Consider the following 17,487-nt stretch of genomic DNA (forward strand, 5'->3'; position numbering starts at 1 on the left):
ATTGCAGTCTGTAGGCGCAGGTCGAAGGCCCTTGGAGCCATGTTTCCGGATAGGGATCACATCGCCTCGCTAGCACCCAGCAGAATACTGGACTTCATCAATATGCTGGGGCTAAGCGAGTCCCTGTGAGCTAGGTGAGGGCACAATAGACCTAAGGTCGCAGTGCATTCCTCAATTATTTATCTATCTATCTATCTTATTAATGCTGGTAGAGTAATTTTCAACTATAGATTTATAAATTAAAGGAGCTGGCGAAGCATTGAGTGAATTTACGACGAAAAGGAGGTGATACGAGTATAATTACAAAGATTTTTGTTGATAGAATTTTTTTTTTTTTTTTTTTCAAAAATCTTGCACTCTTTCTTTACGCAAACGAATTGCAGAAGAACCAGTGGGTGACACATCATTCGATAAGTCGAATAAGCTTCCCGCTCAGATGAATTGAAAAATGCATTTTTTTACAATTGAAATTAATATTCTATTTATGTTTACGTATGCCTACTATTGCATTCAATTTATTAAATTTGACCGATATAACAATTGAGCCGACTTTTTTCGTAGCTTAGAAGGTAAACCCACATTACACCAACACAGGCACAGAAAAGTCGCTCCAAAGACGCAAATACTAACACATATACATATGTACATATGTGTTCATATTTATAGGTACAGTGTTGAACAGCGCCAACATGGTGTGCACTCATTAGGAGTAAAATCCAGTTAACCCACACACTGATAATTATTTTTGCAGACATTTAAGGTTTTGCGTTTTTTCTGATTTAACAATTTTTTTTTTTTGTTTATTTCTTTTTTTTTGAAGCAAGCGAAGCGTACATCTTTAACAACAGTGGCACCAGCAGCAACGTCAAATGAAACCCGTTTTTGATACGAACAATAATGCAGAGAGTTATAATTTATTTTTGTCGTTTTTAGGGGGTTTTGGGCCGAGGCTGACTACATCACCATCGACTGAAAGTGGGTAGGTAGACCGGCCGGCAAATACATTTGTATGTGAGTGCGCACACATCCATGTGCACAGATGTACAAACACTTGTATGAAGCTATACAAGTCTTTACACATTTTCATTACGCTTGTATTTGTAGTAGCTTGTAGACACTTGGCTTGGTAAGTGAATTTGTCTTGGCGGATTAATGTGGTTACCACACACAGACACACGAATATTGCAGTGGAAATTGGTTCATATTTTTTGCTCTGTTGGTGGTGCCGTTTCAGCTGTTTCTCTGTTGTCATTGTTTTTGGGAGTTGAAGTTGCCGTCGCCATTACGGCAACTGTCACTACTACAATCGCTATAGCTATTGTGGTTCGAGTTATTGCAGCTTGTTGGCATTTATCCCACGTACTCGTTGTTTGTGGCACATTTTTGCAAAACGAATATTCCAGCATACAACAGTATATGGTTGGCTATGTCAAAGCATGCAAATAATTCACTTAATTTCATGAACGAATCAAGCGATTTTTAAAATCTGCACAAAACTACAATTGAATAGTTAAAACGTAGCCGTGTCTGCGAATATTAATTTTTTAACCCGATTTGAATGTAGATAAACGAATATATTGGTAAAATTGGCTTATTTGAAGTCAAATACTTAAATTATTACATATATGCATACAGTTACGGACAATAAAATAGAATCATCCATGGTACTAATTTTCCGTTCTAAAAACAAAAAATATGAATTTGACTTAAATTCAACTTAATTATACTTTTATTATGTACTTCACAATAAGTGCTGTAAAAATATTTGGAAAAAACAATTCATAAATATTACAAAAACAAAGGTAAAAAATATATATTTCAAAAATGCGAAGGACAAAAAAATTGAATCAAAATCTTTTACATTAAAAAAAAAAATTTTTTATTCGAACTAATAGAAAATTTTTTTACTAACGGAACGACTTCCGCAGTCATTTATTGTGGCCTATTTTTTCAACCTGTTTTGGGAAATTTTAAGGTATCAAACACAAATGTTCCATATGTTTGGAACATATGGGAAAAAAATAAATCAATTAATTAAATATTTTAAGATGCTTGAGAATATATTTAAAGTGATTCATACATAAGGTTTTGGGTTAAAAAATAATATTGCATACATTTTTTTAAAATTGTCCAATAATATTTTTAGATGTATGTATATACTTATACTTTTATACTTATGCAATACTTAAATAGAATTATACTAAACACCTCTTTGAATGCCCATTTAAATTCAGTTATGATTTGATTGATATTCTCGCAATCTTACTTTCGGTCAGGTCTAATTCAACCCAACAATCATTGCAGGGTTTATAGTGTTCCTCAAATGTGTACGTATGACGTGTTATTGATTTGAAAGCGTTAATAAACCTATGTACATACATACATAGATATTGACTGTCAAAAATTTTAATTACCTACAATTTAATTATCCCCCAGAAATTGTTAAATTACAGTAATTTGTACATTGCTTTAACACCGTAGCAGCAGCGCTAATTGCAACAAAGCTCAAAACAAGCGTTTAAAATGTATCAAAGGAAAGTGTCTGAGCGCAACATTACTATCTATTACGCTCCAAATACGAGGTATTAACTAATTGTATTTTTTGTACTAAAATTCCAAATATATGTATATCACATATGTACAAATATATTTATTATGTACACACAGTATGGAAAAAGAACAAAGCGACGATACCTTTGGAATGTGGTACTCTATGTGCGAGAAGGTGTGACAAATATTAAATAATGATATACAAGTTTTCAAAATGCTCAAATATGCAATATTTTAATATATACATATGTACATATGTATATATGTATGTATATAAATTTATATATGTATGTAATAAAAATCGTTCTTAGATAGCTAACTATAAACACCATGAAGTCAACATTTTCGAAAATGCATAGAATTTTTATGACACCATCTATTGAAATAACGAACCACTATCAAAATAGATAGCGGCTTAAATAAGTCCAATAAAAATGTTGTAGTACGTGAACTCTATTTTTATTTTCAACATGCACATTATTCCTTTTTGACTTAGTCTTTCATTTTTTGCATAATCTCGTCGTTCATATTTTGTTGATAATTTATACAGCTATACACATGCATACATGTCGCGGCGTACGAGAGGATGATTCATTGTAAAACGAATGGGTGATTTTGTGCTTCTGGTTTGATCAGTAGTAAAAGTCGCACTGAAACTTGATTCCCATTCAACGCGGCGTTCATTCATTTAATCATTCGCTACCTATTGTCTAGCCAGTATTAGTTTTGCGTTGCCAGAAGGCCAATCGCCCTGTTGTTCGGTCCAATCCAATTCAATTAACATCAATCTAATTTTCTAAATATGAGTGTCGCAGAAGGCTTTCTAGATCAGACCAGATAAAATAGTAACGGCAAACAGATGAGTAGCGTGGGTAGAAAAATTCGTACGGCGGTTCGTTACGATGCTCCATAATATAACCGGCTGCCGGTTTGGAATAATACTGGGAATTTTTTATGTAAATCGACAAGCTTTACAAACGTTATGGCGCATGCCTTAATTAGTACGAAAGTAATTTTTAATTAACTTTAATTTGATACATCATGCAATAAGAAATGTTGACTTTCAAAAAGTGAGATTTAGTTCTTCTATGACAAACCCAAAGTACAACAATGCAGATCTATGATACAGTAAGTCTTTTGCATTGAGGAAAGCAGGCAATTGCAAAAAGGTATATACGAGTATTATATGGATTTATTGAAACTTAACTTTATATATATCTTTTATCAAATATCAAATACTAGCATAATCTACAACACTTCTTCCAAGCAATGAGACAGTTTCAATAAAAACTGTTATGGATTACTTTGTTAAATATTTGAAAAGTACAACCACCAAATAGGATCGAAATTAGTTAATTATTTTGCACTTCAATTAATAAATCTAAAAATTCGTCAAACCATTTGAAGTGTTCACCCAGTTGAAAAAAAGTCTTGTCAGTGATAAGGGCTTGTATTGTGAGTGCCTCAATTATGATAATCACACCGAAGCGAACGCTGAACGCGACAATGTCACTCTACCTTAGGCGTATGTTTATATTTACAATTTTTGTTTTCTTTTAGGCATTCATTCATTGAATTTTTGTTTACAAACAAAGTTGTTCATCTATATATACAAGCGCACATACACATCTCCAATAAGTTAACTTTGATAATGGGCTTTTACGTTTGGTGTAATGGGCCTCTTCGTCCATATAGGCGAAAGGCACTTGCCTATGGCCCAAGAATTTTAGGACGACATTTTGGCTAATTTTATTTATTTGTTTATATATATTTTTTAATAAAGTTACATAAATAATTTCCAATAATTTGTTGAACTTTGTTGCTAAGGCAAAATAAGCTTAGAAGGGGTGGTGAATTACAATGGCCTTAAAAGCGCAAAGCGAAAGTGCTACAGTGAAGGATTGAAAAGCAATGACTAAAGGAAGTTTGATAACAATATGACCTAATTCACTAAACCACTGCATATGACTTTCATATTACAATAGAAGCTGCAACGCTCATTTACATACATATATTAAACATTTGTCTTGGGAATACACTACATACATATGTACATATCTGTACCCGTACTTTTAATTAAATAAAATAATAAATTTATGTAGTAAGTGACTGCAACACCCGATGACAAACAATAAATTTTTAAGAATTCGTAGGACTTCGAGATAATAGTCGGTATGCACTTGCATATGACAAGCTTTTATTTACCAGGAAAAAAATTCAAAGTCATATACATACATGCGCTTTATTCACATATATTCTGAATTAATAATTAATAATAACCATAAAAAAATTCGTATCAACATTTCCGCCCCGCGAGTTACTAGGAGAAATTACCAAGCAGGAAAAACTACCAATTTAAACCCTAAAACTATTTTGAAATTTCCTAATATCTACATTTATATATATAGTATATAGTCTATATGTAGATAATACGTAGCAACAATCAATAAAGATGTACATTCATATGCACCTAAATACGGGTATGTTTTGGAGTTTGAATATGCATACTTATGAACATTAATATACCATACATATATATATAGATGTATTTATATATTATAACATTATTATGAGCATATACATACATAGATGAATACAAACATACTTGAAAACCAAACAGAGCAATCGAAGTTTTCAATCGCCCATTTTTTACTCGGCACTAATACTCACACAATATTTAAATTAATAAATAACTCTACTCCAATATATATATATATTTTTTTGTTTTGGCAAGAACAATGACAACATGTGTACCTTGCAGGCGAAACATCCTGTATCAACTCTAACGAGAATGAAAACGAGTTTGAAGGACGATTTCACCTCACTTCGGCAAAAACTCCGATTGTTGTGAGCAAACTGCACTGTAAAGCAGTATACCAACAAATTTAATGATTTATCCCATGCAAACAGGCGGAAAAGTTGTGGAATAAGTAAGACAATATACAATAAACCCTAACATTTTTACTAATAAACATAGGTATATTTGGAGATATTTTTATGTATGGTAAGAAAATTTAATAAAAATTACAATGTATGAATAAATAAAAACAAGATAGTGTTACATACCTGTGAGAGGATTCCATCATTTGAAGATATTATTAAATCATCCATTTTTTGCTCAAGGTCTTCTGTGGTTTCACTTAAGGTTGTTTGTTCTTTGGTTTCTTCGATTAGGTGTTTCTCTTCAGTTGATACAGGTGAAGGTGATATCATATCAGCATCGATTGATTTCTGTGTAGGTGTAAACTCTGGTGCGAATATATTCAAAGACGTAGGCGAAGCATCGAAAACAGTACCTGGCTCACATTCGAAAGTGTTAGGTACAGAGTGTCGGACACTTTCAAATGAAGGATCATCGATCACAGATGATTGTTCCTCCACATTAGGGATTTGAATTTCGTCATTATACAAATTCGGTTCATCAACGGAAGTAAAGTCGATACCCGGTGCAAGTTGATTACGCGCTTCAGAGGAAGTACTTTCTACATAAAAGGAGTCTTGCATATTTGCAACATTGTCCATATCGATCGGAATTTGTGGAATATCCTTCACTGAGGAATGTAATTCGTTTTGCAAGTTCATTTGCATCTCTTCCGTAGACGGCGAATGCGAAATATTTTCTTTTTCGTCTACATCAAGCAACTCTTTCCCCTCAGTGGCAGATCCTTGATGCGATGATTCCTCAACAAATGAGCTGTTCAAATCTATTGGTAATGGTTGTACCGTATTAAATACATCTTCGATAATTTCAACATTTTCTTTAGGGTTCTCATGCGTTTCGTCTATTTTTTCAACATCAACCGGTTGTGAGTCTGTATCTAAATCGACAGAAGTCTCGGGACCATGATCGATTAAGTTTAATGGCGATTGACTGAGTATATCTGAACAATATTCATTTGCATTTCTTTCTAATTCAAGTATATTCTCGCCATAACTATTGTGACTTTCCAAATGTTCTTGAATTAATTGAGGATCCTGTTGTGAGTGCTCTACCGAACCCACACCAATCAAATCGTCTTCTTGTTCCAATTCATGCGGGCGTTTTGCAGCTTCGTGTTCAAAATCATTTTCTTCTGGTAAAGCAATTGCGTCCAAGTTGGATTCAGCACTTCCCTTGCGTGGGCTCTGAGCAACAAAATCATCATCGCCCAGTAGGTGCCGTGGAAGTGAGTTTGGTTGTGTTGGTATTTCCTCAACCCTATTTGAAACATCTTCTTCAACAACAAATTCTTTATTATCGATAGTTGGAGAAGTAGGGTTTGATCCAAAGCTTGGAACAAATTCTATTGCATTCGGATTTAATTGAGAGTGCATTTCCGATTCGTAATCACTATTTCCAGTTGTTTCCACGAATGGAATATCACCATGGGCATTTGTAAGTGATGGAACGTTATTTTCCTTGTCCTCATTTGAAAAATCATCACTCTTTATAATATTGCCTTCTATCGGTATTTGTTGTAATTCCTGCTGTGGAGCACTCTCACTAAGGCTATTTGTTCGATTAGTATTATTGGTTGCTAACGAACTAGGGTCGTCTTCTTCGGTCTCATCCGCCATGCTTCCTGTATTAGTACCTTCTTCCAACAGATCTTCAACTTGTTTTGGTATTAATTGCCCTTGTGGTATATGTTCAATTTGCATTTGCACTTGCAACACACCGGTATCTGCATAGCCGTCTTCACCGGCTGTAGAGGTAGTATTTGAAGTTGTTGAAAAATCACCATCATTTTTTATTACTTCTACGTCGACTTCTTCATTCTCTTCAATGCCGGTTGCGGCATTGTCAGCGTCTGCGTCAACTGCGGCTGAAATGGCAACGACACCGTTACCAACTTCGTGATGGTCTAGCAAAAGTATATCGGCACCGACATCATCATGCTCGTATCCATATCCATGCCCGTTGCCAACTTCCTCTACGCCTTCCACGTTTTTACAAGCCACACTGGCTTTCAACTGCTGCTGTTGCTGTTGCTTTTCGCTCTGCTGCCCTTCTTTGATATATTTCCATTCCTCTTCATCATGCTCTTCATGCACCTCAAATTTTCCACCAATCTCATCTACAGCAACATTATCACACACACCATCACCACTATCCATCTGCAAATTCTCCATTAAATGTTGAGAATTTTGCAAAAAATTGTCCAAATGCGCATTATCCTCGTGCTCCATTTTAACGTAACGTTTTTATCCGTACTTTCTTATTCCTTTTTACTTTGTTCACGCCTACTGGACCTTATTCTCTTTCCTTCTCAGCTCGGACTATAATCTTTGTCTGAATTTAAAGAATTAAACGTCACACTAATTTTTAACACATACAGTTCAAAAATTGCTCAATGTTCCCCGTTTAAATTTAATATTTCCAACTTTTTCCCCAATAATCTTTCTGTATAAGTCTTCACAAATTTGCTGCACTTTTCGCACTGTGGAGATTTCAAAACCGACCGAAGAACACACCCGGCAAAATTATCCAACTGGCGCACGAACCTAATGGGCGGCACGAAATACATTCGTTTATGGTGTTGCCACCATCTTATACACTAATTTTGCCAACGGCTTCCTCATGTTAGCAAGAAACTATTAAGTTAAGGCGCTAAGTTAACACAGAAGAATGCAACCGGGTGATAACAGAGAACATATAACATTGAGAGGGTGTATATTTATGTAAATTTTGCAGTTCTTAATTTTGTAACACCAAATACCAAAATTTGTAAGCCTTGTTGAAAAAGTTGATTTGGGTGATTTTGACTAATCGTTCAAATCAAATCACTGCATTACTTGTGTACTCAAAAAATAATTTTTTTTTTTTAATTTTTCATCTATCATATTCTGTGTCATGATAGATATATATTTATATTCTGTTCAACTTGTTGAATTTTTCTGGTTTCGTGGGCTCGGTTCACATTATGTAGTAAAGGAACTTTTGTTTTAATGGTAAATAATAATGGTGGAATTGACTAAACAATAATATAAAAGGGTGGCATCATTTTGGACTAAAAACATGTGGAGCTGATCGAGGTTTGTATTTCAGGTGGAAGTTTTTGCGGTGCACATATATTTTATTGAAAGGATAAAAATAAAATGACGAAGAATAAGAATTCTGACTTAAAGAGTAATAATGTAAAGGGAAATGTGTTGGAGAAAAGTAAAATAATTAAAAAGAATAAAAAAAAAAACATCGAAGGTAAGAAGAAGTTACAGCAAGCCGTCACGAAAAAAGTTGAGAAGCCCACAACTGCTGCTACAAACGGAAATACTGAAGCAGGTGCTCTTGTTAACCAGAAGAAGCCAAAGAAGAATAAGTCCAAACAAAATAAGGACACAATTGACGCATCTACAAAGAAGAATAGTGGTAACAAATTCTTGGGAGTAATCGAAAAGAAAAATGCTAAAAAATTGGCTAAGAAATTAAAGAAGCAAGCAAAAAAGGAGGAAGCTGCCAATAAGACACCTAAGGGAAAAGACAATACAAGGAATTTAAAGTCAAAGTCTGATAATAAAGGTAATAATGCTAATATTCACAAAGATCGATCTACATATATATATATAAAACTCGTAATAATCAACTTTTTAGAACCAAAAGAACATGATCCAAACGAAACTGCATGCACCATATTTGTCGGCAATTTACCCGTGAATACAAAGCGTGCTCAATTAGTCCGTCTATTTAAGGATTATGGACCGATTAATGGTGTTCGGTTTAGAACCGCCAATGGGAAAGTTTTATTTAAACATAAACACCGAAAAGAGGCCGGCACTCTAAGCGCTTGGATAGTACTCAAGGATGCAGAGACAGTAACACGTGCATTGATCTTAAATGGAACCGTTTTCAAAAACAATCACTTACGTGTGACACGTGGAAATGAAAAGAGTAGTTCTATGGATACGAAACGTACAATTTTTGTCGGTAACCTTAAATACAGTAAGTTAAAAAATAATGCATAGAACATATGTTATTTTAAATACGAAAAATATTTTAGGTGCTAATGAAGAGAAGCTGCGTGAAATATTTTCCTCTTGTGGTGACATAGAATACGTAAGGTGCTTAAATGATGATAAAGGGTGTAAGGGTGTGGCATATGTTTGTTTTAAAGGCCCAGAAGCTGTAGGTTTGGCATTGGAACTTAATGAAACTATGCTAGATGAACGTCCAATTCACGTTGAACGATATTCTATAAAAAAATTGGGTGCAAAGAAAACAAGAGATGTAGCTGAGAGAGAGATTAGAAATAAGTCAGACGGTGGAAAGGTTCAAAAGGACAAAAAGAAAGTTAAAGGCGATAACTCACAAACAAAAAAAGTTGCTGACACAAGCAAAAAATCCAAGTTTCGTGGTGTCAAAGTTGAAGGTGGGCACGTAAAGAAGCAAAAGAAAAAGGTGACAAGTCAAATGCAAAAATTAGCCAAGAAGATTGCGCCGAAGGAAAAATCTTAATTGTATGATCACGTCGTAGTTTAAAAAAATACAAACAAAATTTGTATTTTAGAGTTATTAAAAAGTACAATTTATGAATACTATTTTTTTATTTTTATTTCCAATTGCTTTCTTAATTTTGCTTGTGATTCTATGGGAAACTTATTAATATGTTTTTTTGCGCAAGCCAAACAATATGTACATGTATAGTAAAAACTACATTCCGCTCCTTTGCAAACGACGTTTCCGCATACTGTACACCTGGAACCTATTATTACAAAGTACTCTGCTTTGGGCTTCCAACGAATTGGAGGTGGTTGAAAAGGATCACGTAGTATAAAAGAATCTTCTAAAAGCTTAAGTCCATATACAAAGGGCGGAGTTTTGCCAAAATAGTTCACCATTTCAAACATATCGCATATAGTACATTGAAATGTAATTTTCGGAATACGGTCGTCGCTTTGTGATTCACATTTTTCTGAACTCTTTGAGACATTGGCATCAGCTTCTAAGCGTGAAATCTCTTCCTCATCATCTTTCACATTTAACTGTAAATCTTCGTATCTATTTAGATGGTAAGGTGATCGGTTCGAGATTTTAGAATCTTCCATAGCTGTTTCTGCAAGAGAATACATAACGAGACATTGAAATTTTCAAAATCTCAATAAATACATATATTTAGTATATTTATAATATATACCATTAATTTGAGATTTTAAACATCATAGCATTATAGATAATTCGAAGTTACATAACAATCGCCAACGATTACTAACCACTAGTTAACAATAAGAAAAAATAAAAGTGTGGAGTTTAGGAAATTTCAAATTTAGCAGCCCTCAACTCTAGCTTTCTTTGGCAATTCATTTGGCCACCAATACGGTTTTTCTACGTAGCATATATTGCCATCTACAAACAATTTGGTTGAACCTAAAGCTTGTTCTACACGCAAAAGTCCTAAAGCCCTATCTAAATTTGCTCCGCGAATTACACCAATATTGGTGCCTGCTTCTGTTGAGATATTTATCGATTTTGGTGAAGCCGGAACAGACAATCGCAAAGGCATTATACGCTTTCGAACTACTCCTGTGTGGTGGACTCGTGCCGTTAACTCTTGGCCAAGATAGCATCCCTTATGAAAGCTTACGCCATGCATATAATCACAATTAGCTTCCAATGGAAAACTCTTGCCTGGCGGAAGGTCTTGAACACCTTCTCCAACGCCATAACGATAACGATGCATGCGATAGTTGCAGTCGTTGGTAGGTTTTGCTACCGTAATGTCGCCGGATTTAGAAAACATGTTTGCTAAATCTTTCCACGTTTTATCAGTTTTGGTGATGACACGTGTGCCTAGGTCACGTATACGAGGATCTGGAGTAGAAATGACTTCTTGTCCCACTTGAACACTTGTGTCCATTCGAACGACGCTTCCAACTGGGTTAAAAACAATCCATGGTCTGTATTCTCCATCAACTGCATCAATTTGAATATTTCGCCTTACGCGATAAAGACGCAAATGTCGACTTAATTCGTTTGATATAAATTTATCACACTCAATTAGGTAAGTATTCGGCTCTGGCGTACGATAAATTATAGAGTCATACAGCACTCTGCCAGCCTTATTAAGGAACATTGTGTACATTGCAGAAGTTTTAGGAAGAGGTGTGCTGCCCGATTGCAGATGAGTCATATCGTTTGTTATGAGTCCTTGCAAGAAGGGCACAACCTCTTCTCCCTTTACTCGCACTAAAACTCTGTCCGTTAATTGCTCGACAACCAAACGTTTATCAGCAAACTTTTCATTGCGTTGCACCCACATGAAGTTGTTTGTCGTCTCAATAAAACGCGCAAAACTTGACTTTATTTTCGTTAGACCTTTTAGGATGTTCATTTTAAAACGTCTGCGAATGGCGGAACATTCAATTATTTTAATGTACAAACAACAACTATAGAATCTCTTACATTCAAATATTCCTTTACTATTTCAATATAATTTTCCTCTTTTGAATACAAAGCTATAGCACATAAAAGTTTATATAAAAATTTCGAAAATATGTCTATACAATTTGTAATAAAAAGCTAACAAATTAATTCAAGGCAAAATAGATGAGAAAACGCCAGAACAGCTGATGTGAATTACAAAACTGACAGCTTTTTGTTACTATCGATATTCTAATGTTGAATATCGAGTAAAGTGGATTTCAAAAATAGTATATAAAGTATTTTTAAAAATTTATCTTGCAATTAAATAGAAGCGAACAAGTAGTTTGAAAATAATAATCTAATTAGTAGCTGCAGAAAATATTTAATAAATCAACATTTATAATTCTTGCATTTTTAATCAAAAGACACATTTTTGTTTTTAAAATATTTTTATTATTACACGTTACATAATGCCCAACCGGAATGTGTATTAAAAATCCATAAAATTTACAACAGCAATGATTAAAAACATATATAATCCTATTCAAGTTTTAAGTTTACTTATAACATTTTTTATATATTAGTATTTATTTGTTAGCTAAAATTTCAAATTTAATGCCATGATCATGTTTTTCCAATTCAGATATTAAACTCGTTTTAGCAAATGCAGCTCCTGGTGGTAAAACACCACCAGTTCCCGGCAATTTATCATTTTCCTTTAATATTATTACAGCCGCACTGAGTAGAGCTACACAGGTCGCACCATAACCAGGATTCGATCCGGATACTTTGACTGTCAATGTTTTGGTTGGTAAATCCGTGTATTGATCAGTTGGTTCTGACAATTTCTCCGAACTTGGCCATCCCTTTGCTCTCATAATAAATGAAAAACGTGTCTGCTCCATTCTTTCTTCTGTAGGGCCTTCATGGGACGCAAATCCTAATGAAAAAACTTTAGGATATTTTAGCAATAAGCGGCGACCAAAGGTAAACTTAGTTAAAAATCCAAACGAAACTGCCAATAAAGCTACTAACACAGCTGCTAGCCACGATGGGAAAGTAACATACGTGTGCATTTGAACAGGACGCTTATGCTCATGTTCATAAAGGAAACGTTGTGAACGCATTACAACTGAACGATCGGGTCCGGGAAATGGGAGACAAACTCCATTTACAATTTCAGATCGAAAAATAACTGGTCGAGGTTTTAAAACAGGAGTAAATTTAGGCAATTTCTCTTCGTATAACTTCTTGCGTAATTCTTTTAGCTCGTTTGAATGGGCCAAGCCATGAACAGCGCTCTCCCAAGTACCATAATGAATTCCAGCACCTCCTCTTGAAGCATTTCCTTTTACGGAACTCTGCAGATAGCTCTCCACTGAATTTACAACACCATCAAAGTTTTTTTCTATAAAAACAACTCCGAGATCTGCCGGTATTGAATCAAATCCACAGGCAGAAATTATAAAAACTTTACGCTCTTGTGCTTGTTTATTATATTTAAGTTGCATTGTTTCCATGTATTGAGGTTCACCAGTAACATCAACTTGATGGGTGCCAGCTTCAAGACATGCTCGCACAACTGGCTCTCCAAAAAAGCGGTATGGTCCGCAACAATTTACTAAAACACGACAACGCTTAGCCATTGTTAGTAGTGAAGCTTCATTTTTTATATCAGCGATGATGATTGGAATATCTTTTAGGTTTTTCTTTGCTTTTGCACCCATTTCTTGAAGTACAGTTTCCAGTTTTTCTTGACTACGCCCAGCAATTCCCCAGCGATAGTTTTGAAGTACACTAACAGCTTCAAAAACGGTGTACTTACCAGTAAAACCTGTAGCTCCAAATATTATAACATCCAATTTTTCCGACATTTTGGAATTAATTTTTTTAGCAACGAAAATGATAAATTATATAGTTTTTGTTGTAATTATTAAGGTGCTTATCTCCTCTGGTCAAAAGTCGCCTTATTATATCTGTAAGGACGTCATAAATTAAATTGTAAGAACACGATATTTTCATTTATATTATATAAAATATAGACAATTACTGGATCTTACTGAATTATAAAATGGCAATTATACTCTCCCAATGATAACAATAAAAACTAAACCTAACTCTGCTCCACCTCTGAATAACCTTTAGCCCTACCACCTGCTAACGACGAAATTCGGTAACTCCGAAAGTTACTAATTGAAATAATTATGTCAGCAGTTGGCTTCACTTTAATATTGCCAGATTTAGTAAATAAGTTTTAAACTCATATCACGGTATTAAATATTCAATTTATGAAAATTATAAATTGTGCAAAAGAAAAATTTATATTTATAAATTGTATTGTTTTTATACAGCTTTGATAAAGTTGAAACCTTTCTTTAAATTATGAGTGTCAATTAATTTTTGTTACATTAAAGTAATAATGGCAGCACTTCTCCGCGACAGTATTGTAAAATGAAATCAAAGAAAAACATTATGAAATGCGTCATTATTTCACAATAATTTCAAAAGTACAAATAAACCCAGTTATTTTTAACACACATTTTACAAAAGATTACCGATGGATATTGAATCCAAATTATGTTCACGATTTTTGGAAAATCTGACGGATGAAAATGAACAAAATTGTTCTTTGCATCAAGACATAACAAGCGTTGAAAGTGTTGGCGCGCAATGCAACAACGGGCTTTGCGTAAAAGTGATTGCGGGAATTAATGAAAATTCCGACTATTCGGACAAAATAAAAGAGGCCAGTAAAACTGATGGTTCACGAAAACGAGATGCTGCTTGTGCAGTTAATTCTACGTCCAAACGTTGTAAGTTGTATGAAGAAGAAACATCCAATGCTAATGAAGAACTGCAGATAGAAGGATCTGAATTTATGAATGAAAGAGAAGCAGAGATCACTGCTGAAGTCCAAAATCTGGAAGAGAACAACTGGGTCGTAAAAGTAAAAGTGGAGTGCTCAACCGATAATAGCGATGAACTCAATATCAATAACGTTCCCACTAGCTCTGTAAGTTCTAATCAAGTTGATGTAAAACCAGCAGTTAAGGTTGAGAAGGCCGAGGCTAGTTCCACTTTAAGACAGTCTTGCCGCTTTGGGATCCGTTGCTACAGGTATCAGGAATATTATAAAAATTTTGACTTTTATAAGTACAGAATAATTACATGGAGTTTTGATTATTTATTCAGGCGAAATCCAATGCATCGTTCGGAAGAAGCTCATCCAGGGGATCACGACTACCGGAGACCTATTTATCCACCTCCTCCTAAAGGCACACCTGAGTGTCCTTTTGGTGATCAATGTTACCGTCGAAATCCAACACATTTTGAACAGTTTAACCATCCTCCAGAAAGTAAATAATTACAAATTGCAAAACTGATTAAAATTTAATTTAAAAAAATTCAATTCGATTTTAGATTAAAATTCTTTTCGTATTTTTATTCGAATTTGATTTACTCTTTAAGCTGATTTCGAACAAAATTACAAAAACTACCGCCTGCGTCAAAGACGACGTCAACAACAAAGAGATGATAATATAAATATTAACAATTCTGAACTGGATGATGACTCTGAGGATCCGTTTAATGACGATGATGCATTCGATTCAGACTATGAGCCGAATAGTGATGACGAGGACGATGAAGATTATGATGCGTGTGATAAAGCTGAAGAATAATGATTACCTTTATTTTTAGTTATTTTTTTTTTTTATCCAAATGTTTAATTGGTGTAACAAATGAATTTAAGAAAAAATGTAAAACGGAAATGTTTTGTAAATATGTAAATTGATGATTAATTATGCTATTGAATTTCAACAAATCCCCTCTTTCTGCTAATGCGACATATTGCATTGAATTTATTTTTCAACTATTTTAATTTTCCTTAGTATTTGATGGTGGTATATCATGGGGAAAACAAATATAAAAAATTAAATTATAACACCCTGGAATGACTAAATGTCCTTTTATGGAAAACTTTTTGCCACGAATTTCGCCATGGAATATTGTTTAAAGGAGCGGTACAATTTCTGAAGAAATTGTTTAGATCGGATTACGATAGCATCCAGTGTTTGAAAGGAAATGTTTAAGTTGTTGCTATTAATGTTTTTTCATATTTTTATGATGATTATTTAATTTTAGAAACTCTAAAGTGAGTAAACAATCATTTATTGTTATTATAAATTTTCCTTTTAATAAAATCCTTCATCCAAATCATCATTAATTTTATTTTCAAACACAGCACCCCATTTCGCTGCTTCTCCACCACGCACTTTTACGTTATAGCAAACATTTTCAGCTTTTAAAACACTTTGACGCATTGTATAAATTTTTCGAGATAATTCTCGACAACGCTGAACATTAAGACTTATATACCTGGAAAACATAAAATATAATTGGATCATTTTCGGACTATATCTTATAATACCCTGAGTAAAGCTGTTGTAGAACTTTACACGTTTCCAAGCACACATCCGTTTCTCCACCACCCAAAGAATTAATGCACCGCCTCATTAGTTCGCCAGTTAGATCAGCTATTCCCAAAATATATTCTGTAGGGTCAACGAAAAATTCAAACTTTTGCGTTACTGAAAAAGTATACATTTTTATTAATCATTTCAATCGCGCAAAAAGTATTGTATTTTTCTTTTAATACTATACCAGTTTTAACATCACTTTCTATATCCAGTTGATTTGGACTTTCAATTGATTCCTGAGAGTCGTCTGGGACTCTATTAAGTTTATCATCTCGTTCATATTGCATTTTTTGTTGCAAAAACATCCAATCCGACATTTTGTCTGACTTTTCATCAGCACCACTTTTATAATACTCCATAAAACTATATGCTTCAATGAATTCCTGTAATCCCGGTGAGTATGCACATCTGTATTGATAGGGATCCTGTCCAGTAAGCTCCAAGGCTATAGACTTGAAATTTACCTCAATCACTTTTGTCAAGCGTTTTTCGGCTTCTTCTAGTACTTTAGATCGATTGTTTTTTCTGCCGTCTATAGTATGTAAAAGAAAAATTATACGTTTTGATTCAATGGTGATATCGCGGCTAAGTTTCACAATCCGTTCATATCGATCATGTTTGTCGTCCAGCTCAAGCGCGTATTCCTGGAAAACTTTTACAACGGGATTTAATTCCTCACTAAAATTAATATCTTGAACAGTTTTTTGCTTTTGCTGATTTCGCCGGTTATTATGACGAAAACGTGAATTTTGTGACATTTTTATGTTATTGTGTTATTATGTTTATATCCTTGTTTATAACTCCTTAAAACCTCCAACTATTTATATTAATTAATATCTTGAACAGAAACACAGATGCAACTAAATTAATCGATTTCCAAAAAAGACAATCGGAGATACATCGATATTAGATTTATGGCTAGCGAAAACTACGTAAATTTATACTCATAGCAATACCTGTAAAACGACGGATCGTGACAGTCAATAATTTTTGTTAGGGTTATGAATAATGAAGCTAATTATTATTGAAATCACTTATAGATTCATAATTTATGTAGATGAATGTTCATTCGTCAATTCCATATTATTATTATTTTTTCCATGAAAATTTTGAGAAATCGTA

General features: G+C 34.0%; 7 protein-coding genes across 9 annotated transcripts in view; 2 read left to right on the top strand and 5 right to left on the bottom strand.

Annotated features, from left to right (window-relative positions):
* The window catches only part of LOC108975038 (205 kDa microtubule-associated protein), a 34,213-nt gene extending 26,210 nt beyond the window's left edge, over nucleotides 1–8,003 (bottom strand). The window contains exon 1 of the mRNA XM_018943273.1: nucleotides 5,617–8,003. Within this exon, the coding sequence (XP_018798818.1) occupies nucleotides 5,617–7,719 (2,103 nt within the window). The 5' untranslated portion in view covers nucleotides 7,720–8,003. The remainder of the gene's footprint in view (nucleotides 1–5,616) is intronic.
* A 553-nt stretch (nucleotides 8,004–8,556) lies between these two features.
* On the top strand, nucleotides 8,557–10,065 carry LOC108975050 (nucleolar protein 12). The gene is made up of 3 exons (XM_018943304.1): nucleotides 8,557–9,049; nucleotides 9,122–9,469; nucleotides 9,528–10,065. Exons 1-3 carry the CDS (start codon nucleotides 8,629–8,631, stop codon nucleotides 9,980–9,982), a joined length of 1,224 nt encoding a protein of 407 aa, XP_018798849.1. The 5' UTR covers nucleotides 8,557–8,628; the 3' UTR covers nucleotides 9,983–10,065.
* On the bottom strand, nucleotides 10,053–12,015 carry LOC108975052 (cysteine-rich DPF motif domain-containing protein 1). Of its 2 annotated transcripts, none has more exons than XM_018943307.1 (2): nucleotides 11,927–12,015; nucleotides 10,053–10,580 (listed from the first exon to the last, which is right to left on the bottom strand). In XM_018943307.1, the coding sequence occupies exon 2, from the start codon at nucleotides 10,570–10,572 to the stop codon at nucleotides 10,063–10,065; it is 510 nt and encodes a 169-aa protein (XP_018798852.1). In that variant the 5' UTR covers nucleotides 10,573–10,580; nucleotides 11,927–12,015; the 3' UTR covers nucleotides 10,053–10,062. The 2 variants fall into 2 exon arrangements, with proteins under 2 accessions (XP_018798852.1, XP_018798851.1); XM_018943306.1 differs by lacking the exon at nucleotides 11,927–12,015 and adding an exon at nucleotides 10,662–10,753.
* On the bottom strand, nucleotides 10,612–12,017 carry LOC108975051 (putative transferase CAF17 homolog, mitochondrial). Its single transcript, XM_018943305.1, has 2 exons — nucleotides 11,927–12,017; nucleotides 10,612–11,865 (listed from the first exon to the last, which is right to left on the bottom strand). The coding sequence occupies exon 2, from the start codon at nucleotides 11,853–11,855 to the stop codon at nucleotides 10,791–10,793; it is 1,065 nt and encodes a 354-aa protein (XP_018798850.1). The 5' UTR covers nucleotides 11,856–11,865; nucleotides 11,927–12,017; the 3' UTR covers nucleotides 10,612–10,790.
* A 454-nt stretch (nucleotides 12,018–12,471) lies between these two features.
* LOC108974995 (saccharopine dehydrogenase-like oxidoreductase) lies at nucleotides 12,472–14,078 on the bottom strand. Of its 2 annotated transcripts, none has more exons than XM_018943173.1 (2): nucleotides 13,948–14,078; nucleotides 12,472–13,863 (listed from the first exon to the last, which is right to left on the bottom strand). In XM_018943173.1, exon 2 carries the CDS (start codon nucleotides 13,759–13,761, stop codon nucleotides 12,475–12,477), a length of 1,287 nt encoding a protein of 428 aa, XP_018798718.1. In that variant the 5' UTR covers nucleotides 13,762–13,863; nucleotides 13,948–14,078; the 3' UTR covers nucleotides 12,472–12,474. The 2 variants fall into 2 exon arrangements, with proteins under 2 accessions (XP_018798718.1, XP_018798719.1); XM_018943174.1 differs by having other exon boundaries at nucleotides 13,938–14,078.
* Nucleotides 14,079–14,324: 246 nt separating this feature from the next.
* On the top strand, nucleotides 14,325–15,710 carry LOC108974987 (aprataxin and PNK-like factor). The gene is made up of 3 exons (XM_018943161.1): nucleotides 14,325–15,004; nucleotides 15,080–15,243; nucleotides 15,356–15,710. The coding sequence occupies exons 1-3, from the start codon at nucleotides 14,445–14,447 to the stop codon at nucleotides 15,565–15,567; spliced, it is 936 nt and encodes a 311-aa protein (XP_018798706.1). The 5' UTR covers nucleotides 14,325–14,444; the 3' UTR covers nucleotides 15,568–15,710.
* Nucleotides 15,711–16,055: 345 nt separating this feature from the next.
* Nucleotides 16,056–17,225, bottom strand: LOC108974988 (translin-associated protein X). Its single transcript, XM_018943162.1, has 3 exons — nucleotides 16,550–17,225; nucleotides 16,317–16,476; nucleotides 16,056–16,264 (listed from the first exon to the last, which is right to left on the bottom strand). Exons 1-3 carry the CDS (start codon nucleotides 17,121–17,123, stop codon nucleotides 16,081–16,083), a joined length of 918 nt encoding a protein of 305 aa, XP_018798707.1. The 5' UTR covers nucleotides 17,124–17,225; the 3' UTR covers nucleotides 16,056–16,080.
* Between the last annotated feature and the right edge of the window lie 262 nt (nucleotides 17,226–17,487).

The sequence above is a fragment of the Bactrocera latifrons genome, unplaced genomic scaffold (genome assembly GCF_001853355.1).
Source record: "Bactrocera latifrons isolate USDA-ARS-PBARC rearing strain unplaced genomic scaffold, ASM185335v1 scaffold_60, whole genome shotgun sequence".
NCBI lineage: Eukaryota > Metazoa > Arthropoda > Insecta > Diptera > Tephritidae > Bactrocera > Bactrocera latifrons.

Excerpts from the sequence above, each read along its gene's own strand:
- LOC108975050 (XM_018943304.1), top strand. The coding sequence starts at position 8,629 with ATGACGAAGAATAAGAATTCTGACTTAAAGAGTAATAATGTAAAGGGA. Across the intron at positions 9,050-9,121 it reads GTCAAAGTCTGATAATAAAG|AACCAAAAGAACATGATCCA; the intron begins GTAATAATGCTA and ends TCAACTTTTTAG. Across the intron at positions 9,470-9,527 it reads TGTCGGTAACCTTAAATACA|GTGCTAATGAAGAGAAGCTG; the intron begins GTAAGTTAAAAA and ends AAAATATTTTAG.
- LOC108975052 (XM_018943307.1), bottom strand. The coding sequence starts at position 10,572 with ATGGAAGATTCTAAAATCTCGAACCGATCACCTTACCATCTAAATAGA.
- LOC108975051 (XM_018943305.1), bottom strand. The coding sequence starts at position 11,855 with ATGAACATCCTAAAAGGTCTAACGAAAATAAAGTCAAGTTTTGCGCGT.
- LOC108974995 (XM_018943173.1), bottom strand. The coding sequence starts at position 13,761 with ATGTCGGAAAAATTGGATGTTATAATATTTGGAGCTACAGGTTTTACT.
- LOC108974987 (XM_018943161.1), top strand. The coding sequence starts at position 14,445 with ATGGATATTGAATCCAAATTATGTTCACGATTTTTGGAAAATCTGACG. Across the intron at positions 15,005-15,079 it reads TTTGGGATCCGTTGCTACAG|GCGAAATCCAATGCATCGTT; the intron begins GTATCAGGAATA and ends TTATTTATTCAG. Across the intron at positions 15,244-15,355 it reads GTTTAACCATCCTCCAGAAA|CTGATTTCGAACAAAATTAC; the intron begins GTAAATAATTAC and ends TTACTCTTTAAG.
- LOC108974988 (XM_018943162.1), bottom strand. The coding sequence starts at position 17,123 with ATGTCACAAAATTCACGTTTTCGTCATAATAACCGGCGAAATCAGCAA. Across the intron at positions 16,477-16,549 it reads AGAAAGTGATGTTAAAACTG|TAACGCAAAAGTTTGAATTT; the intron begins GTATAGTATTAA and ends ATACTTTTTCAG. Across the intron at positions 16,265-16,316 it reads CTACAACAGCTTTACTCAGG|GTATATAAGTCTTAATGTTC; the intron begins GTATTATAAGAT and ends TATGTTTTCCAG.